This window comes from Leptonychotes weddellii, chromosome 14 (genome assembly GCF_054177405.1).
Source record: "Leptonychotes weddellii isolate Sample4059 chromosome 14, ASM5417740v2, whole genome shotgun sequence".
In the NCBI taxonomy this organism is placed as follows: domain Eukaryota; kingdom Metazoa; phylum Chordata; class Mammalia; order Carnivora; family Phocidae; genus Leptonychotes; species Leptonychotes weddellii.
In genome coordinates, this window is record NC_138382.1 from 16,937,448 (window position 1) to 16,953,124 (window position 15,677).

The 15,677-nt window shown below is 47.7% G+C and overlaps 1 protein-coding gene across 3 annotated transcripts in view; it reads left to right on the forward strand.

Moving 5' to 3' along the window:
• The first annotated feature begins 1,017 nt into the window (after positions 1–1,017).
• The window catches only part of PSAT1 (phosphoserine aminotransferase 1), a 29,043-nt gene continuing 14,383 nt past the window's right edge, over positions 1,018–15,677 (forward strand). For 2 of the 3 annotated variants that reach the window (XM_081802862.1, XM_081802863.1), the window contains exons 1-6: positions 1,018–1,174; positions 4,687–4,747; positions 5,773–5,842; positions 9,283–9,488; positions 10,283–10,455; positions 12,448–12,617. In XM_081802862.1, the coding sequence (XP_081658988.1) occupies positions 1,115–1,174; positions 4,687–4,747; positions 5,773–5,842; positions 9,283–9,488; positions 10,283–10,455; positions 12,448–12,617 (740 nt within the window). In that variant the 5' untranslated portion in view covers positions 1,018–1,114. Of the gene's footprint in view, positions 1,175–3,370; positions 3,942–4,686; positions 4,748–5,772; positions 5,843–9,282; positions 9,489–10,282; positions 10,456–12,447; positions 12,618–15,677 lie in introns of those variants that run through there. The other variant, XM_081802864.1, reaches the window with a different exon arrangement.

Genomic DNA, 15,677 nt, shown 5'->3' on the forward strand with positions numbered 1-15,677 from the left:
CTCCAGGAAGGAGGAAGGCCAGCTTCCCGGCTCCGCCAGGGGAGTAGCTGCTAGGGGTCTACAGATAGGTCATTACATAAAATAATGGATACGTGACAATTCTTGCACATCTTAGTTTATGGACTGAGATTCATATCGCTGGCCCCGCGCCCGGCCTGGCTCTGGGCCTCTCCCTTGGCTTGCGCTGCAGACTGGCTCCGGCCTCTCCCCAAGCTTGCGCTGAGTCCCTAGGGATATCGCATTGCAGTTAATATCTCCTCACGTTTCTAAACTCACAGCTTGTCAGCGCCGGCGCAAACTGACAGCTAAAGCCAGGTTCTAGCTCGCTCTTTTCACAGGAGAAAATGGAGAATCAACAACTTGCAACGACTTGCCTGGGGGGCACCCAGGTTTCCCAGGCTAGGGCTCCTCCCAGAGTCCTTCTCCCCCTCCATCCTTTCATCCTGCAGGAACTCCTAGGCTTTATGCACGTGCAGAGAACCTCATTCCCCACCCACCCACTTCCGGTCCAGCCTTCACCCTGCAGTTCCTTTCTTGGGAACCCTGCCTCTCCACTGGAGTATGTGGGGTCCGCGGAGAAAAGTTTGGTGAATCAGTAACTGCTGGTTCTGAAATATGCATCAGAACCCAGACCAGGGGCATGGTGAAGGAAAGGTGGTTGGACTGGGGAGCGATTTGCTCCACATCTTCTGGTGCAACCAAGAGAGAGGGGCTGGGCTCCGGGTTGGAGGACGGGAACGGGCCTGATCCAGGGTGCAGAAGCACTAATGCACGTTGGCAGGGGCAGCCTTTTCCCCGCCGCCCACGATCCTAGGGCGGGCACTCTGCCGAGCCGGGTGGCTGGTGCAATCTCCCGCGCGCCTTGCATTGATTAGAAAAGAGAGTTGAAACAGTAAACGAGAGGAGGAGCAACTGCTCCTGGGCCTAGGCTGTTGAGCACGACCAATGGGGATGAGAGCCCCGTAGCGCGAACCAATTAGCGCAGGGCCTGCGACAGCGCGGGCCAATGGTGGCGCCGGCTGGGCGCTGGAAGAAGGCAGATGGTCTGCGCCGGCAGCAGACTCGCGCCGCGCACGCCTCTCCCCGTTGTCCCCGTCGCCTGCGCTGCTGCACCATGAGCGCCCCGAGGCAAGTGGTCAACTTCGGGCCCGGGCCTGCCAAACTGCCGCGCTCGGTAAGTCCCCACGAGCGCGCGCCGGGAGTGCGGTCCGAGCGGGAGCCCGCGCGCGGGTGGCTGTCCATCTCTGCGCCGGGCGCTGGGATCCCCTCTCCCTGCCCGGGAGCCCTCCGAACGCTCCGCACCAGCGTGCACGCCCAGTTCGGGATCCTTCGCTGGTGGGCTTCTGGAAGAATGCACTTGGGGGAAGGAAGCTCGCCAACGTGCTTGTGCAGCTGCCCCTGGCGCCGACTGCCCGTGAGCGGCTTGCACAACTTGGCTCGCCGGCGCAGCGCACCTGCAGACTGTGCCTTCTCCTGGGCTGGGCCCGGGACGCGGCGAAAAGCTCTCATCTCTGGGTTCGCCTTGCCGGGCATTGCTGCGAGCCAGGCAGTGTTGAGTGGATCCGTGAATGGGCACTGAATGAATGGTGAATGGGGATCTCTTTAAACTAGAGGGGATTGCAAACTGGAGTCCCGCGCCTGACCCCTCGTAAGGAGTGTTTGGTTTAGCCAGCACTTGGGAACATTGCTTTTCAGAAATGTAAATTTGAAGGCCTGCAGTCCTGGCTTTCCTTCCTTGTTTCCCAAGAGAACCTTCCCTTCCCCCGCTTTTTTCAGCTCCGTTTCACTCGTAGATTTTTTTTTTTTTTTAAATTTTAACTGGCTTGACTTCTAAAGGCATGCGAGTATTCAAATTCTGGTAGGCAGTGGGCTGCCGGCCCAGTTCGCTTCACTTCGTTTTGGAGGAAATGGAATGATTGAATTCTCCCTGGGGCCACAACCAGACTTTTCAAGTGCAAGTGGAACTCACTCCCTGCCTTCCTAGGCCCCAAGCCAGGTTTCAGCTCCTCCCCCCAACGCCCATTCTCCTTCCCACATCATCTCAACCCCCGCCCCCCCAACTGTGAAGAAGGCACGTTTGTGATGTGCCTTGATTGACAAGCTGCTATCACTGCTGTTACATTTTTATTTTTCTAACCACAATGACTCTGATACTATGTTGTAGCAACATGGAGCCTAGCCAAGTGCTTTACAATGATCTCTTGTTGAACAGAGTAGAAATCTCCCTGGGATAAAGCCTCCTCTGTGTTGTAAGAACAAGAGAATCTTACAGTTTCAGAAGGGAAAGGACTTCGTGCTTCCCTAGGGGCAGGGCTCATAGTGGCTGAAAGAACAACGCTTGGTTTTCCCCACTTACTGCAGTCTGTTTTAGGCGAGATTCCTTCCCTGCTTAGAGCTGTGCAAACGTTTCTTGTACCCTCCTCACCTTTGTCCCGTCTCCGTGGTTTGGAGCCTTCTGAGTATTTGTTCCCTGTGCAATTTCTTTCTTTCTTTCTTTTTTTTAAAGTACTCTCTCCCCTGTGGGGCTCGAACTCAGGACCCGGAGATGAAGAATCTCAGCTGAGCCAGCCACGTGCCCATCCCAGTGCCATTTCTTATGCATTTATTATCATGGCAGTTATCATTAGTAATACAATTATTTGTTATTTTCTTGGGAGGATTTCTGTCCTCAGATGCCCTCTCTGAGGGGGGATGGGGGTGGGAGGAAGTGGGAGATGTTGCTTTTTATGAGTTTTGATTTAATTTTATTGTAAGGATTAGAGAAGCTTTTTAAACTTTATTGTTGACTGTGACCACAATGAAAAATATATTTTACAAAATGACAAAGTATATGCATATAATTATAATTAAAGCCTTGTGAAGTATTTAGCCTAAATCACTATGACATACATACTTTTGTACTCTATTCCGCTATTCCGCTCGTCTGTTCTATTTCATTTAAAAAATGTGACCCACAAGATTGCATTCTGCAGTTTGAAAAAAACTCCACTGGAGTAGAGAGGCATGCTTTTTGAGTAGAAGTCTTTAAAACTCTTTGTAATGATTTGGATCATAAACACATTTCAGGGGATACTGTCTGTAAGAGAAATCCCATCTTAAACGGGAGTTCAAAGATGATTTTATTATCTGTTTGTGTTCACTAAAGAAAGGATTCATTAAGTGTGTTTTTAATCAGCCAGTGCTAATAATCATTCAGTAGTTTGCAAAACCAGTGACCGATACTTTTATTTATTTATTTTTTTAAGTAATCTCTACCCGGCTTGAACTCACTACCCCAAGATCAAGAGTCACATGCTCCACGGACTGAGCCATCCAGGCGCCCCATCAAGACAAATTCTTTTTTTTTTAATTTTATTTTTTAATTTTTTTTAATTCTTATGTTAATCCCCATACATTACATCATTAGTTTTAGATGAAGTGTTCCATGATTCATTGTTTGTGCATAACACCCAGTGCTCCATGCAGAATGTGCCCTCCTCAATACCCACCACCAGGCTAACCCATCCTCCCACCCCCCTCCCCTCTAGAACCCTGTTTGTTTTTCAGAGTCCATCGCCAACAAGACAAATTCTTAACTCCCCCTTGCCAGGGAGATCTTTTGTCTAATTCTTTACTGTTAAAATGTTTTTTTTTTTTTCAGACAAATTGCAATCCAGTTTAGATTGTTTTATGACATCCGATTTAGCCTCTTTCAAGGAAATCTCTGATGGCAAGATGCTTCTTTTTTTTTTTTTTAATATTTTATTTATTTGAGAGAGAGAGAATGAGAGAGAGCGAGTACATGAGAGGGGGGAGGGCCAGAGGGAGAAGCAGACTCCCCGCCGAGCAGGGAGCCCGATGCGGGACTCGATCCCGGGACTCCAGGATCATGACCTGAGCCGAAGGCAGTCGCTTAACCAACTGAGCCACCCAGGCACCCGGCAAGATGCTTCTAACAGAGGGTTTGTCTCACCTGTTTTGTGTACGTTGTTAGAGCTTCCCCCCCTCTCTTTTCATGTTATGGCTGTTCTCACAGACACAAAGCTAGACAGGGGAATCCATGGACCCATCTCTGAGGATTTTAACTTCTGTGGACATTTTGCCAGTGTTGTTGCCGCTCCTGTCCACACCCTCTTTCTCCGCACCTGCCCCTGGATTATTTTTCCTTTTTTTTTTTTGAGAGAGCAAGCAGGAGCGGTGGGAGGGGCCAGAGGGAGAGGGAGAAGCAGACTCCCTGCTGAGCAAGGAGCCCGACCCTGAGATCAAGACCTGAGCCCTGGGCAGACGCTTAGTCGACTGAGCCATCCAGGCGCCCCTGGAGTATTTTAAAGCCAATCCCAGATACCATGTCATTTCACAAAAACACTTGAGCATTCATCTCTGATAGGACTTTCTTTCTTCTTAAAAAAAAATAAATAAATAAAGGTTTGGTGGGTTTTTTTCATTGTCAGTTTTATATCTAAGTAAATTCATGCCTTTGGGAAAACTGTATTTTCACATCAATCGCATTACATAATTTCACACTTGTGTGTGTAAGTTGCATCAGTAGGGCTCTGTAGTCTGGGTGGGAGGAAGGGGATTGGCCGTGGTACAGGAGCTTCCAGACCTCACAGGCTCTGTGGGTGGCCCCCCTCGCTGGTCTGATGTCCAGAGGGAGAGCTCTGTGCCGAATATTCGAATCATTTTATTTTCTTTTATTTTTTCTAGGTATTGTTAGAGATACAAAAAGAACTATTAGACTACAAAGGAATTGGGATTAGTGTTCTTGGTAAGATTTACTTTTTGACTCTGAATATCCAGGTTCCAAAGGGAACTGATGAAAATGCATCAAGCCTCGAATTTTTCGCCTCGGTCTCCCTTTAGGCCTTTGTAGATATATTTTTAAATTTTAGTAACTTTGGTGGCATGTTTGATAGAAGCAGTTTTTTTTCTAAAGATTTTATTTATTTATTTATTTGAGAGAGGGAGCATGAGGGTGGGGCAACAGCAGAGGGAGAGAGAGAGAGAGACTCAGGCTCTCCGCTGAGCAGGGGGCCTGCCACGGAGCTCCATTGGCATCTGAGATTAGAAGATGCCAAACAGGTGTATCACAGGGCTCCAAACCTCTGCAGTCTTGCCTCCCATTCGTTTCAAAGCTTTTACGGAACTTAAAAATGAACTGAGTAAAAGTTTAAAAGTCTATAAGCCTTTGCTCAAGATCTTGCGCCTTAATAATTTCATTAAGTTTCTCCTTTATCGTTGAGGAAGGGTCCCTTTGAATTTTTTAAATTTACTTTTTAAATTTTAATTTCCTTTTTCTTTGTTTGGTAATTCCCAAGGCTGACGCCGCATAGTATGAAGGGATCATAAGGTTAACTGTGTGCTCACTGCTATTCAATTTTGTTCCTGTGGGTTTGGGGACTAAACTTGGGTTCTGCGCAGTGAGAGCCGCAGAGTGGAAATTTGTGCTGTTGTTTCTACGGGGCAGTCTTTGCACCATGGTTTCATGTTCGTGAGAAGGATGTGAAAAATCACAGAGATGGAAGGATGAATTAGTAAATGGCTCATTCAATGAGTATGCCACTTGAAAAATCATTCCGCTGTGACCGTAAGTCTCAAATGTGTGCAATTTGAAAATCAGTTTGGATTTTTCCCCTAAACGAAGTCAGCCTTGGCCCACAATTTGAGTGTAGAATAACCAAAATTTCCCTTTATTATTTTATTTGCAAATTGTGTAGCTACTTCTAAAGTTACTTCTGTGTGTTTGGTTTTAAACGGGAACTTTTTTTTTCTTATTTATCTTTCCTTCCACAGAAATGAGCCACAGGTCATCAGATTTTGCCAAGATTATTAACAACACAGAGAATCTTGTGCGGGAATTGTTGTAAGTTAAAAATTTTAAAGACTGAAGTCATTACTCTTGTTTGATAAACCACATGTGTGGGTGTCTGTTACGGTATTTACTCTGCTGTGTGTTAAGAATATTTCATAATTAAAAATAATCTTTTAGGGCACCCGAGTGGCTCAGTTGGTTGAGTGACTGCCTTCGGCTCAGGTCATGATTCCCCCGGGGTCCTGGGATCGAGCCCTGCATCGGGCTTCCTGCTCATCGGGGAGCCTGCTTCTCCCTCTGCCTCTGCCTGTCACTCCCCCTGTTTGTTCTCGCTCTCTCTCTCTGTCAAATAAATAAATAAAATCTTTTTTTTTTTAAAGATTTTATTTATTTATTTGACAGAGAGAGACACAGTGAGAGAGGGAACACAAGCAGGGGGAGTGGGAGAGGGAGAAGCAGGCTTCCCACCAAGCAGGGAGCCCAATGTGGGGCTCGATCCCAGGACCCTGAGATCACGACCTGAGCCGAAGGCAGACGCTTAACGGCTGAGCCACCCAGGCACCCCAATAAATAAAATCTTTAAAAAAAAAATAAAAATAATCTTTTGAAGATTTCTCTCAAATTCACTCCATTAGTACATAATGATTTTTACTTGTTTCCCATTCTGCTTTTGTGTTTTTATTTTTATTTATTTATTTTTTTAGAGAGGGAGAGGGAAATCCTAAGCAGGCTCCATGCCCCATGCGGAGCCCCAGTTGGGGCTCAATCTCACAACCCTGAGGTCATGACCTGAGCGGAAATCAAGAGTCAGACGCTTAACTGACTGAGCCACCCAGGCGCCCCTGTGTGTTTTTATTTTATGTGGTGTTTCCAAAGATTTGAAATCATTATATCTAGGAAAGATTTTTCAGGCTTAAAAGGGATTTAAATAACAAAGAAATGGTCATCTTGGTCAGGGTACTGGTTCTTAAAACATGGGCCTCCTACCACCTGTCAGAACGACCTAGCTGGGGGCAGGTATTAAAAAATTCAGGTGCGGGGCGCCTGGGTGGCTCAGTCGGTTAAGCGGCTGCCTTCGGCTCAGGTCATGATCCCAGGGTCCTGGGATCGAGCCCCGCATCGGGCTCCCTGCTCTGCGGGGAGCCTGCTTCTCCCTCTGCCTCTGCCTGCTTCTCTGCCTACTTGTGTTCTCTCTCTATCTCTCTGTCAAATAAATAAATAAAATCTTAAAAAAAAAAAAAAAAATTCAGGTGCAGGGCCCTACCAAGCTCGGCTGAATAAGAATCTCTTCAGAAACTTCATCTTTAACAGACTTTTTGGGTAATTTTTTAAAGATTTATTTATTTATTTATTTGAGACAGAGAGAACGAGAGAGAGCACATGAGAGGGGGGAGGGTCAGAGGGAGAAGCAGGTTCCTTGCCGAGCAGGGAGCCCGATGTGGGACTCGATCCAGGGACTCCAGGATCATGACCCGAGCCGAAGGCAGTCGCTTAACCAACTGAGCCACCCAGGCGCCCCGACTTTTTGGGTAATTTTAAGAGTTCTTCACTTCCGGAACTTCTCAAATGATCCTTCCTAGCTTATCTGCACTACTCTCCTTACCCAGAGGAAACCTTACTCTTCAATAGTTGCTATTTAAAGGAGAGATTTATATATTATCTAAGTATATTCACATAAACGTTAAGAATATGGTAATCTTGAAAAAAAAAACAAACCCATGTTTTCTGCTCATAAAACTAGTGCATATTCATGGTAGAAAGTTTAGGAAAAACTGAATGTCACAAATTAACCTGGAATTATCCATAACCCCACCAGTCAGAAGTAATTATTGTTAACATTTTAAGGGTCCAAGTTTGCATGATTTCATTAACATGATTGGAATTGTACCAACTATTACTTTCCTTTTAAACTGTCTTGATAAAATGCTTCAAAGAGGGTAGGCTGGTGCCATTTTTGTGAGGAGCACTAGAACCCATTGCATTGTGAGTGGCCAGAACCAGTCATCATTTGCTTGGCTGCACACATGGGGTCTGCCTGTTGGGTCCCATGTCATGTTCACCACACAAGCCCGTCCTTCATGGAACAGGTATTTGGAACCTCGGCCCAGAAGACGTGGCATTTGACCTGCATGGCTGCAAGCCTCTTGGGACTGGACTCCCAGTTCAATTTCTGGGCCTATCCTTTAGTTTCCTAACCAAGTTCCTACCTTGTACCCCTGTACCCCTGGGCCTCTGTCTCGTGTCCTTCCATCCAGGTGTTGGCCTTCTTATCTATCTGGCATGTGAATAACATAAACCTGGAACCCTGCCTTGGGCTGCCAGTCCTCCCAGCTGCCGAGACCTCATGTTTAGAGCTTCTTTTTTTTTTTTTTTAATTTGCGAGAGAGAGAATGAGAGACAGAGAGCATGAGAGGGGAAGGGTCAGAGGGAGAAGCAGACCCCCCGCTGAGCAGGGAGCCCGATGCGGGACTCGATCCCGGGACTCCAGGATCATGACCAGAGCTTAACCAACTGAGCCACCCAGGCGCCCATGTTTAGAGGTTCTTAACGAGAGCTGCCTACAAGCCCTGGATGATCGCAGGCAGATATGGTTCACACCACCCATTCCCCAGGACCCTCTCATGTTGCCCTGCCCTTTGGTACTTGAACACCTCCGTGCTGGATCTGTGTACCTGTTCCCAAGCTCTGAGCTTCCTCAAAGGCTGGGGTCCAGTTTCCATGGCCTAGTCCCTCTGGAGCTGGCCTTCTCCTACTGCCTGTAGCCATCTCAGCAAACATCTTAATTTTCTACGCTGGAGTCAAAAAGTTTTCACTGTTAATCTCGATGTCTGTCGGTATGTGATTACGTGCTTAGGCCTAACACATTATCTAAGATCCTTTACAAGTGTCCACTTGGTTCATAGCATGGAGCAGCACATGTCTATTTTTAGGATTTCTGGTTGCAAGTGACGGAAGCCCAACTCTTGGCAGAAGAGAAAACGTACTACCTCGTGTAACTGTAAAGTGCAGGAGGGATTTAGGAGGTCAGGTGATGTCCAGGAAGGTCTTTTCCTCCATTTCCTGGCTTTGCTTTTTGATGTTTTGGCTTCACCAGATGGCCACCGGTAGTTGTAGGATTAGCTGGTTTACTCTTTCCCTCAGTAGAAACCGTTCCTCTTTTCCAGAAGTTTGAGCAAAGGTCCCAGAACCAAACTCCACTGGCCAGCTTGGGTCATGTGCTCATGCTGGAGCCAGAGTTGGCCACCCTTGAACCGTGTAGACTGAGTGGTAGCAAGATGATTCCCTACAGGAACAGCAGGGTGTTATTAGGTTCCCTCCAAACAGTACCCATAGGCTTCCACACAGAGCCCAAGGAAGGGCTCTGGGGAAGGTGAAGCAGGGGTGGGACTGTATTTCTTATGGTATATCCACCCAAGGTAAAGTGCTGGTAGATCATTCTCTTTCTTTGACCCTGTGTGTCTCTGTTTACTGTCTCCCGCGCTTCTGCCCAGAGCCGTTCCAGACAACTACAAGGTGATTTTTGTGCAAGGAGGTGGGTCTGGCCAGTTCAGTGCTGTCCCCTTAAACCTGATTGGCTGGAAAGCAGGAAGGTGTGCCGACTATGTGGTGACAGGATCTTGGTCAGCCAAGGCTGCAGAAGAAGCCAAGAAGTTTGGGACTGTGAATATCGTCCACCCCAAACTTGGGAGTTACACGAGTAAGTGCTGGGATCTGAGTTGCACAATGACAATGAAATGTGGACAAATGTTGCCGGGTGGGTGGTCCCTCTTCAGATATCAGGTTACCCCTGCCCAGGGCAACCTGCAGTTTTTAATTCCTTCTTGTTGGTAGCTGATTTGATACCATTTAGAGTGGATGGTCTTACTTGTTGAGATTACTAACTGGCTGCTGCAGAAAGAATATTCATAGGTTTACTCAGCTGAAAAGCCTACGGGCCGGGTTGGCTTTAGGTATGGCTTGATCAAGGGCCCCCAACAATGTCTGCAGGTCCTGGTGTCTCTCCAGGTCTCCTCTATAATGGCTCCACAGTCAGGAAAGCTGTCCCTTCCCTTTTAGAAGATGCTCCTGACCTTATATTCTCCCAAGTTTCAACGCCTTTGCTCAAGCATTCCATCACAGCCTCACATCTCCTGTGTCATGTGGCTGTAGGTGGAATTGACTACACCGGAACTACATGAGCTGAGCTGGAGAGCTGGGGCCCCAAGAAGGAACTCAGTGGACATAGGATGGATGGGTACTGGGTAATAGGAAAAATACCAAATATCCACCATACCATTAGTTGCCCCCAGTAACCATCAAAAGGATGGGATGGATCATCCTTTTAGGTTGTTGATGGGGATTATAATGTAAGATGGATAGGGTGGTGTCACTTGGGAGGACTTTGGAATCAGCCTTTCACGGCTAGGGGAGGGCTGTCATTCCTGGTCATTCCCATCTACACAAGGAAAGAGGAATGAAAGCGCAGACTCTCCACCTTTTCTTCTGTGATAGAAATTCCAGATCCAAGCACCTGGAACCTCAGCCCGGACGCTTCCTATGTGTATTACTGCGCCAACGAGACCGTGCACGGAGTGGAGTTTGACTTCATCCCTGACGTCAAGGGAGCCGTGCTGGTTTGCGACATGTCTTCAAACTTCCTATCCAAGCCGGTGGATGTTTCCAAGGTAGAGCGTAAAAGGGCCTGGTGGGGGAACCCCAGTGTCTTGGATTTTGTAAGGGCATTTTAAGAAATACGAGAACAAGGAAAGGCACAGAATGTCTTGGGCCAGCAGAAACCCTGAAGCCAAGACAATTCACAGTGCCCAGGCCAACAGTTGCTTGTTTATTGTGGGTTGTTGGAGCGTGTAAGTCTCGATGTGTTCCACCCTGTGTTAATGATTACCTCATGGAGTCACACTGGAGTCCTTGGGGAATTCATCTGCCTTTGAGGGTCCCTCTTAGGAAATGTTTTGGCCAATACATTGGGAGTAGCTTGCTGACTTCCGGGGAGGATGCAGATGACCCAAGCTCGGGGGATCTCTGAAGGAGCTCCACCCTACCTCGAGCCCACCTCAACTCCAAGAGCATCAACAGGACACAGAGACCATCTAGGTGGCCCGCCAAGGCGGGCAGGGGAGCAGTGCACTCAGGTGCATGCAGCGAGGGGGCATAATATCTGTAAAGCGTTTAGAAACAAATGCACTAAATGGTAGCCTGCCTTTTTAAAAAAAATATTATGGTAAAATATATATAACATAAAACTTACCATTTTAGCCATTTTTGAGTGTACACTTCAGGGGCATTAAGTACATTAACACTTTCAGGCAAACATCACCACCATCCGTCTCCAGAACTTTTTATCTTCCCAGACTGGGACTCTGCCCATGAAACAGTAAGTCCTCAGCCTTCCCCCAGACCCTGGGAGCCTCCGTTCTCTGCATTGGACTACTCCAGCTATCTCATAAGGGGACTAATGCAATATTTGTTTTCTTGTGTCAAGTTCATTTCACTTAGAGTAATGCGCTCAGGGATCATCCATGCGATGACAGGTGTCAGGCTTCATTCCTTTTTTTTTTTTTTTAAAGATTTTATTTATTTATTTGACAGAGAGAGACACAGCGAGAGAGGGAACACAAGCAGGGGGAGTGGGAGAGGGAGAAGCAGGCCTCCCGCTGAGCAGGGAGCCCGATGCGGGGCTCGATCCCAGCACCCCGGGATCATGACCCGAGCCGAAGGCAGACGCTTAACGACTGAGCCACCCAGGCGCCCCCAGACTTCATTCCTTTTTAAGGCTGAATAATATTCCATTGGGTGGTTCTACCACATTCTGTTTATAGCCTGGTTTTTATTACCAGTTGCCATGCATTGGCAATTCTCAACAGTGCCAACTGTGAAATACTCCCTAGCAGGCCAGACTGCCTTTCCTCCTCGCACTTGGGATGCAATTCGCTGTTTAGAAAGGTTTCGTGAGAGGAGATGGGAGAGGGCTGTGCGTCTTATATGAGAACATTTTCTGAAGTTCCTTTAAAGGAACTTTAGGTTAATTTCTGTTTGTTAAAATTTCTTCTCCGGTAGCTTGTCTATTATTTCTCGTCATCTTCTGACTGCCCTTTATATAAACATGAATGCATTAAAAACTGTTTCTTTTGGTTACCAAGAACAGTTAGCAGCCTCATTTTATTTTTATTTTTTTTTAAGATTTTATTTATTTATTTGAGTGAGAGAGCGCGCATGCACAAGCAGGGGCAGAGGCAGAGGGAGAAGCAGGCTCCCTGCAGACTCAATCCCAGGACCCTGAGATCATGACCTGAGCTGAAGGCAGACGCTTAACCGACTGAGCCACCCAGGCACCCCAGCAGCCTCATTTTAAAAACTGGTTTGGGTGTAGAAAGGAGGTATACAGAGCGAAGATGAATATGTATAAGATCTTTATAGTGATGCTTGGACTAGCCCCTTGCTGGTGAGAAGGACCAGGCGCATACGTAACCTTCAGGCCTGGGACCTCGGGAGGATTGATTTGCTGTCCCAGATGGAGATGCCGTTAGAGAATGGGATGCACTTTGAGCAGCACTGAAATAGAATCAGCTCCTCATACTTTGGAAAGAGATGGTGAAACTGGACTACATGTATGAAAAATGACCACATGTATCTACAACAGCGTGTCTTCTCTCTCTCAGTTTGGTGTGATTTTTGCTGGTGCGCAGAAGAACGTGGGCTCTGCTGGGGTCACGGTAGTGATCGTCCGCGATGACCTGCTGGGGTTCGCACTCCAAGAGTGCCCCTCGATCCTGGAATACAAAGTACAGGCTGGGAACAGCTCCTTGTACAACACGCCTCCATGCTTCAGGTGAACTCCGGGGGGCAGGGCTCGGGGGACTGCCGGAGGGGTTCTCACCGTTTCCCATCAAAACAGAGGGAGGTAGCTTTTTAACGTAGAGCGTGTTTTCATGAACAGTGACCTCATAGCTCAGACATCCTATCAGGATTCTCTGCCCAGCTCGTCTCTCCCTGTTAACCTTCTGTGCACTGTTAGATCAGTTTCTCTTGCCCTTTCTTTTTGGGGTGGTGTTTTTGTTTGATCTCGATAGTCTTAGTGGTTCACCATTAACCCAAAAGCTCTCTGCAAATGAAGTGGCAGGCTTGTATCTCAAACAACCTGTGAAGCTTTGGAAAAGGACTTTGAAAGGCCAGGCCTCCCCCAGCTTTCTTTTCTTGCCCTGCTGGGCCTGCCCAAAGCTGGCCACGTGGCAGCGAACATCCTGGCTTGGAAAAAAACACCCTTCTGGTTTTTCACCCAATCTGCAGGTGTCCTGTAAGCTTGGCTTCCCGTTAGCCAAGTGAGAAAAGGGTGTTGGAGCACATTCAGGGAGAGCCAGGCTTTCCTGCCCCCCATGATCTTTTAACAGCTGGTCTCAGATATTTTGTGAAAATCTTGTGACACCTAGAATTTAACAGTTGCCTGGGAGATTGTAGGATTGTAGTGCTTGCTGGCTGTGTGACCTTGGGCAAGTCACTTAACCTCTCTGTGCAGCAAATTCCTCCAGGAGTTTGCCGACTGGGTTGCCGGGAGGAGATATATAGATGAAGCACACTTCGTGGTTGGCACTTGGTGATTTATAAATGTTAGCTGCTGTATTATTATTGTTGTTTCTCTTGGTGTTAGTTCCCAGAGCCTTAGCAGGGGAGGGAAGAACTGGAGTTTATGGATTTCTCTTTCAGGGCAGGTATGGTGTCGAATGGTGATACTTTATGTGTATGATCCTTTTAATCCTCCCAGGCACCCTAGGAGGTAGATACTCTTCATTCCCATTTTGCAAGCAAAGAACCAGAGGCCATACTTCTAGGACGTGGCATAGCTGGGATTTGAACCCAGGTAGCCTGGCTCCAGAGCCGGGGCATGTACACCCCGTACCTTCATGCTCGTATTATCAGTATGCATTTATTTGTGCCTGAAGGATTCCGTCTTGGGAGAATAAGTCACTGTTAGAGTCTAGCTCTTCCACTCATGGATTTTTCTGTGGCGGGCGGAAGGGTGGGCTTGGGCTGGGGCAGGCAGCAGTTCCTTCGGGGTTTGGACTTTGTCAGAGCTCTCCCCCACGGGGCTGCCTGTAGAAAAATCCCCCACCTACTTTGCTACAGGAAAGAAAGGTGTTGTTTTTCAAATTAGAATTCCGGTGGAATTCTAAATGGGGACTGTAGCAGCACATTTGTGTCCTCCTGCTTTCCTCAGGGAATGGGGTGTACTGGTGCTTATTCTCCTGTCACCTATAAACCCCACTCTGTTTCATCCTGGTGGAAAGGGTTTCTGAAATGCCGTTAAGGGTGGGGGCCGTGGGGCTGGATCTCTCACCCACCTGTCCTATCTCTGGGGTTCCAGGCAGTGAAACAACCAGTGGTCACTGGCCAAGTTGGACACGAGAACTGGGTGTGCTGAGCAGTGAGGCCACAGGTGCAGGGACCCTGGGGAAGGGGCTCAGGTGCCAGGCTGCGCAGTGACAGGAGGTGTTTGTCACCCCCCGCCGGGGCCAGGGCCTAGCTCACAGTCAGGTGAGTCTTTCAGGGCGAGGCAGAGGCCACCATGGGCTCTAGGAGGAGGCAGGGAGAACATTGTCCCTGAAATGTGGCTTGAAAGCTGGCAAGTTCAGATGAGAGCACCGCCCAGAGGAGCCAGGAGAGGGCACACACCTTCTGGCACCTTCTGTGGTAACTAAGAGTTGCAAAAGGCAATGAATATGTTAAAATGCTGTTTGTTGATATTAGGGTGAAAAGTCAGTGAGAAAGCAGGTCAGTCTGTCTAATAAATATGACAAAATGGCAAGAGATAACAATGTCTGGAGTCAGACCTAGGCACACAGAGAGGAAGGGCTCCTTTCAGTGACTCTCGTGTAGGGGCAGTTCCCCTCGCAGGCATTGGCCCCAGGCCTTGACCAGTCGGGTCAGCTGGTCCTTTGGGGGAGGGTGGTGTGGTGGGGGATGGGGGAGGGCAGATATTGCCTCCCCAGAGCTTTCCTGCCTGCTAGGGTGGTGGGGGGGGGCTGCTGAGCCAGAATCAAGAGCAGAAAAGGGGCACACCTTTTCCCCCAGGCAGATCAGAATAGTGTTAACTGAGACCATCCCAGGGCAGGATTGTGAATATTGATTCGAATGGTGTAAATGTAGCAGATAAAAGAGACTGGGTTAAATGTGTTCTGACCACGACACCCCCTGGAAGTTGCTTTGCTTTCTTTTACCTTGAAAGAAAAGTACAAGTGTGTACAATGGAGCAATTACCCTAAATCTATGATTTGAAAAACTTCAGAGTTCATTTGTGGTACTTAAATAGTCAAGATTAGCAAATTACAGTAAGAATAAGCTCCAAGTTAGAGGGGAAGATCTGTGCCAAATCCCCTCCCTAGTCCTTGAAGGTAAGCCAACAAGGCACCCAGAAGGCTTCTGAACTTTGTATCACACGGAAGTCCTTGGAAAGGCCCCACATTTGAAAAGAAGCCTTTACTTACTTATTTATTTATTTATCTTTTAAAATCAGAGCTGGGGGTGCCTGGGTGGCTCAGTCATTAAGCGTCTGCCTTCGGCTCAGGTCATGATCTCAGGGTCCTGGGATCGAGCCCTACATCAGGCTCCCTGCTCGGCGGGAAGCCTGCTTCTCCCTCTCCCACTCTCTCTGCTTGTGTTCCCTCTCTCGCTGTGTCTCTCTGTCAAATAAATAAAATATTAAAAAAATAAATAAATAAATAAAATAAAATCAGAGCTGAATGACCACAGGCTCTGGGCATTTTGTGTGAACTGGGCTGGGTAACTGGCCTTCACATAGTCGACTGTAGCCCTGAACAGTGAATTGGGGTGGAATAAAGGATCACGTGGTTATTCTGTTTTCACCCTTTAGTAGATCACACTGGACCCAACGAAT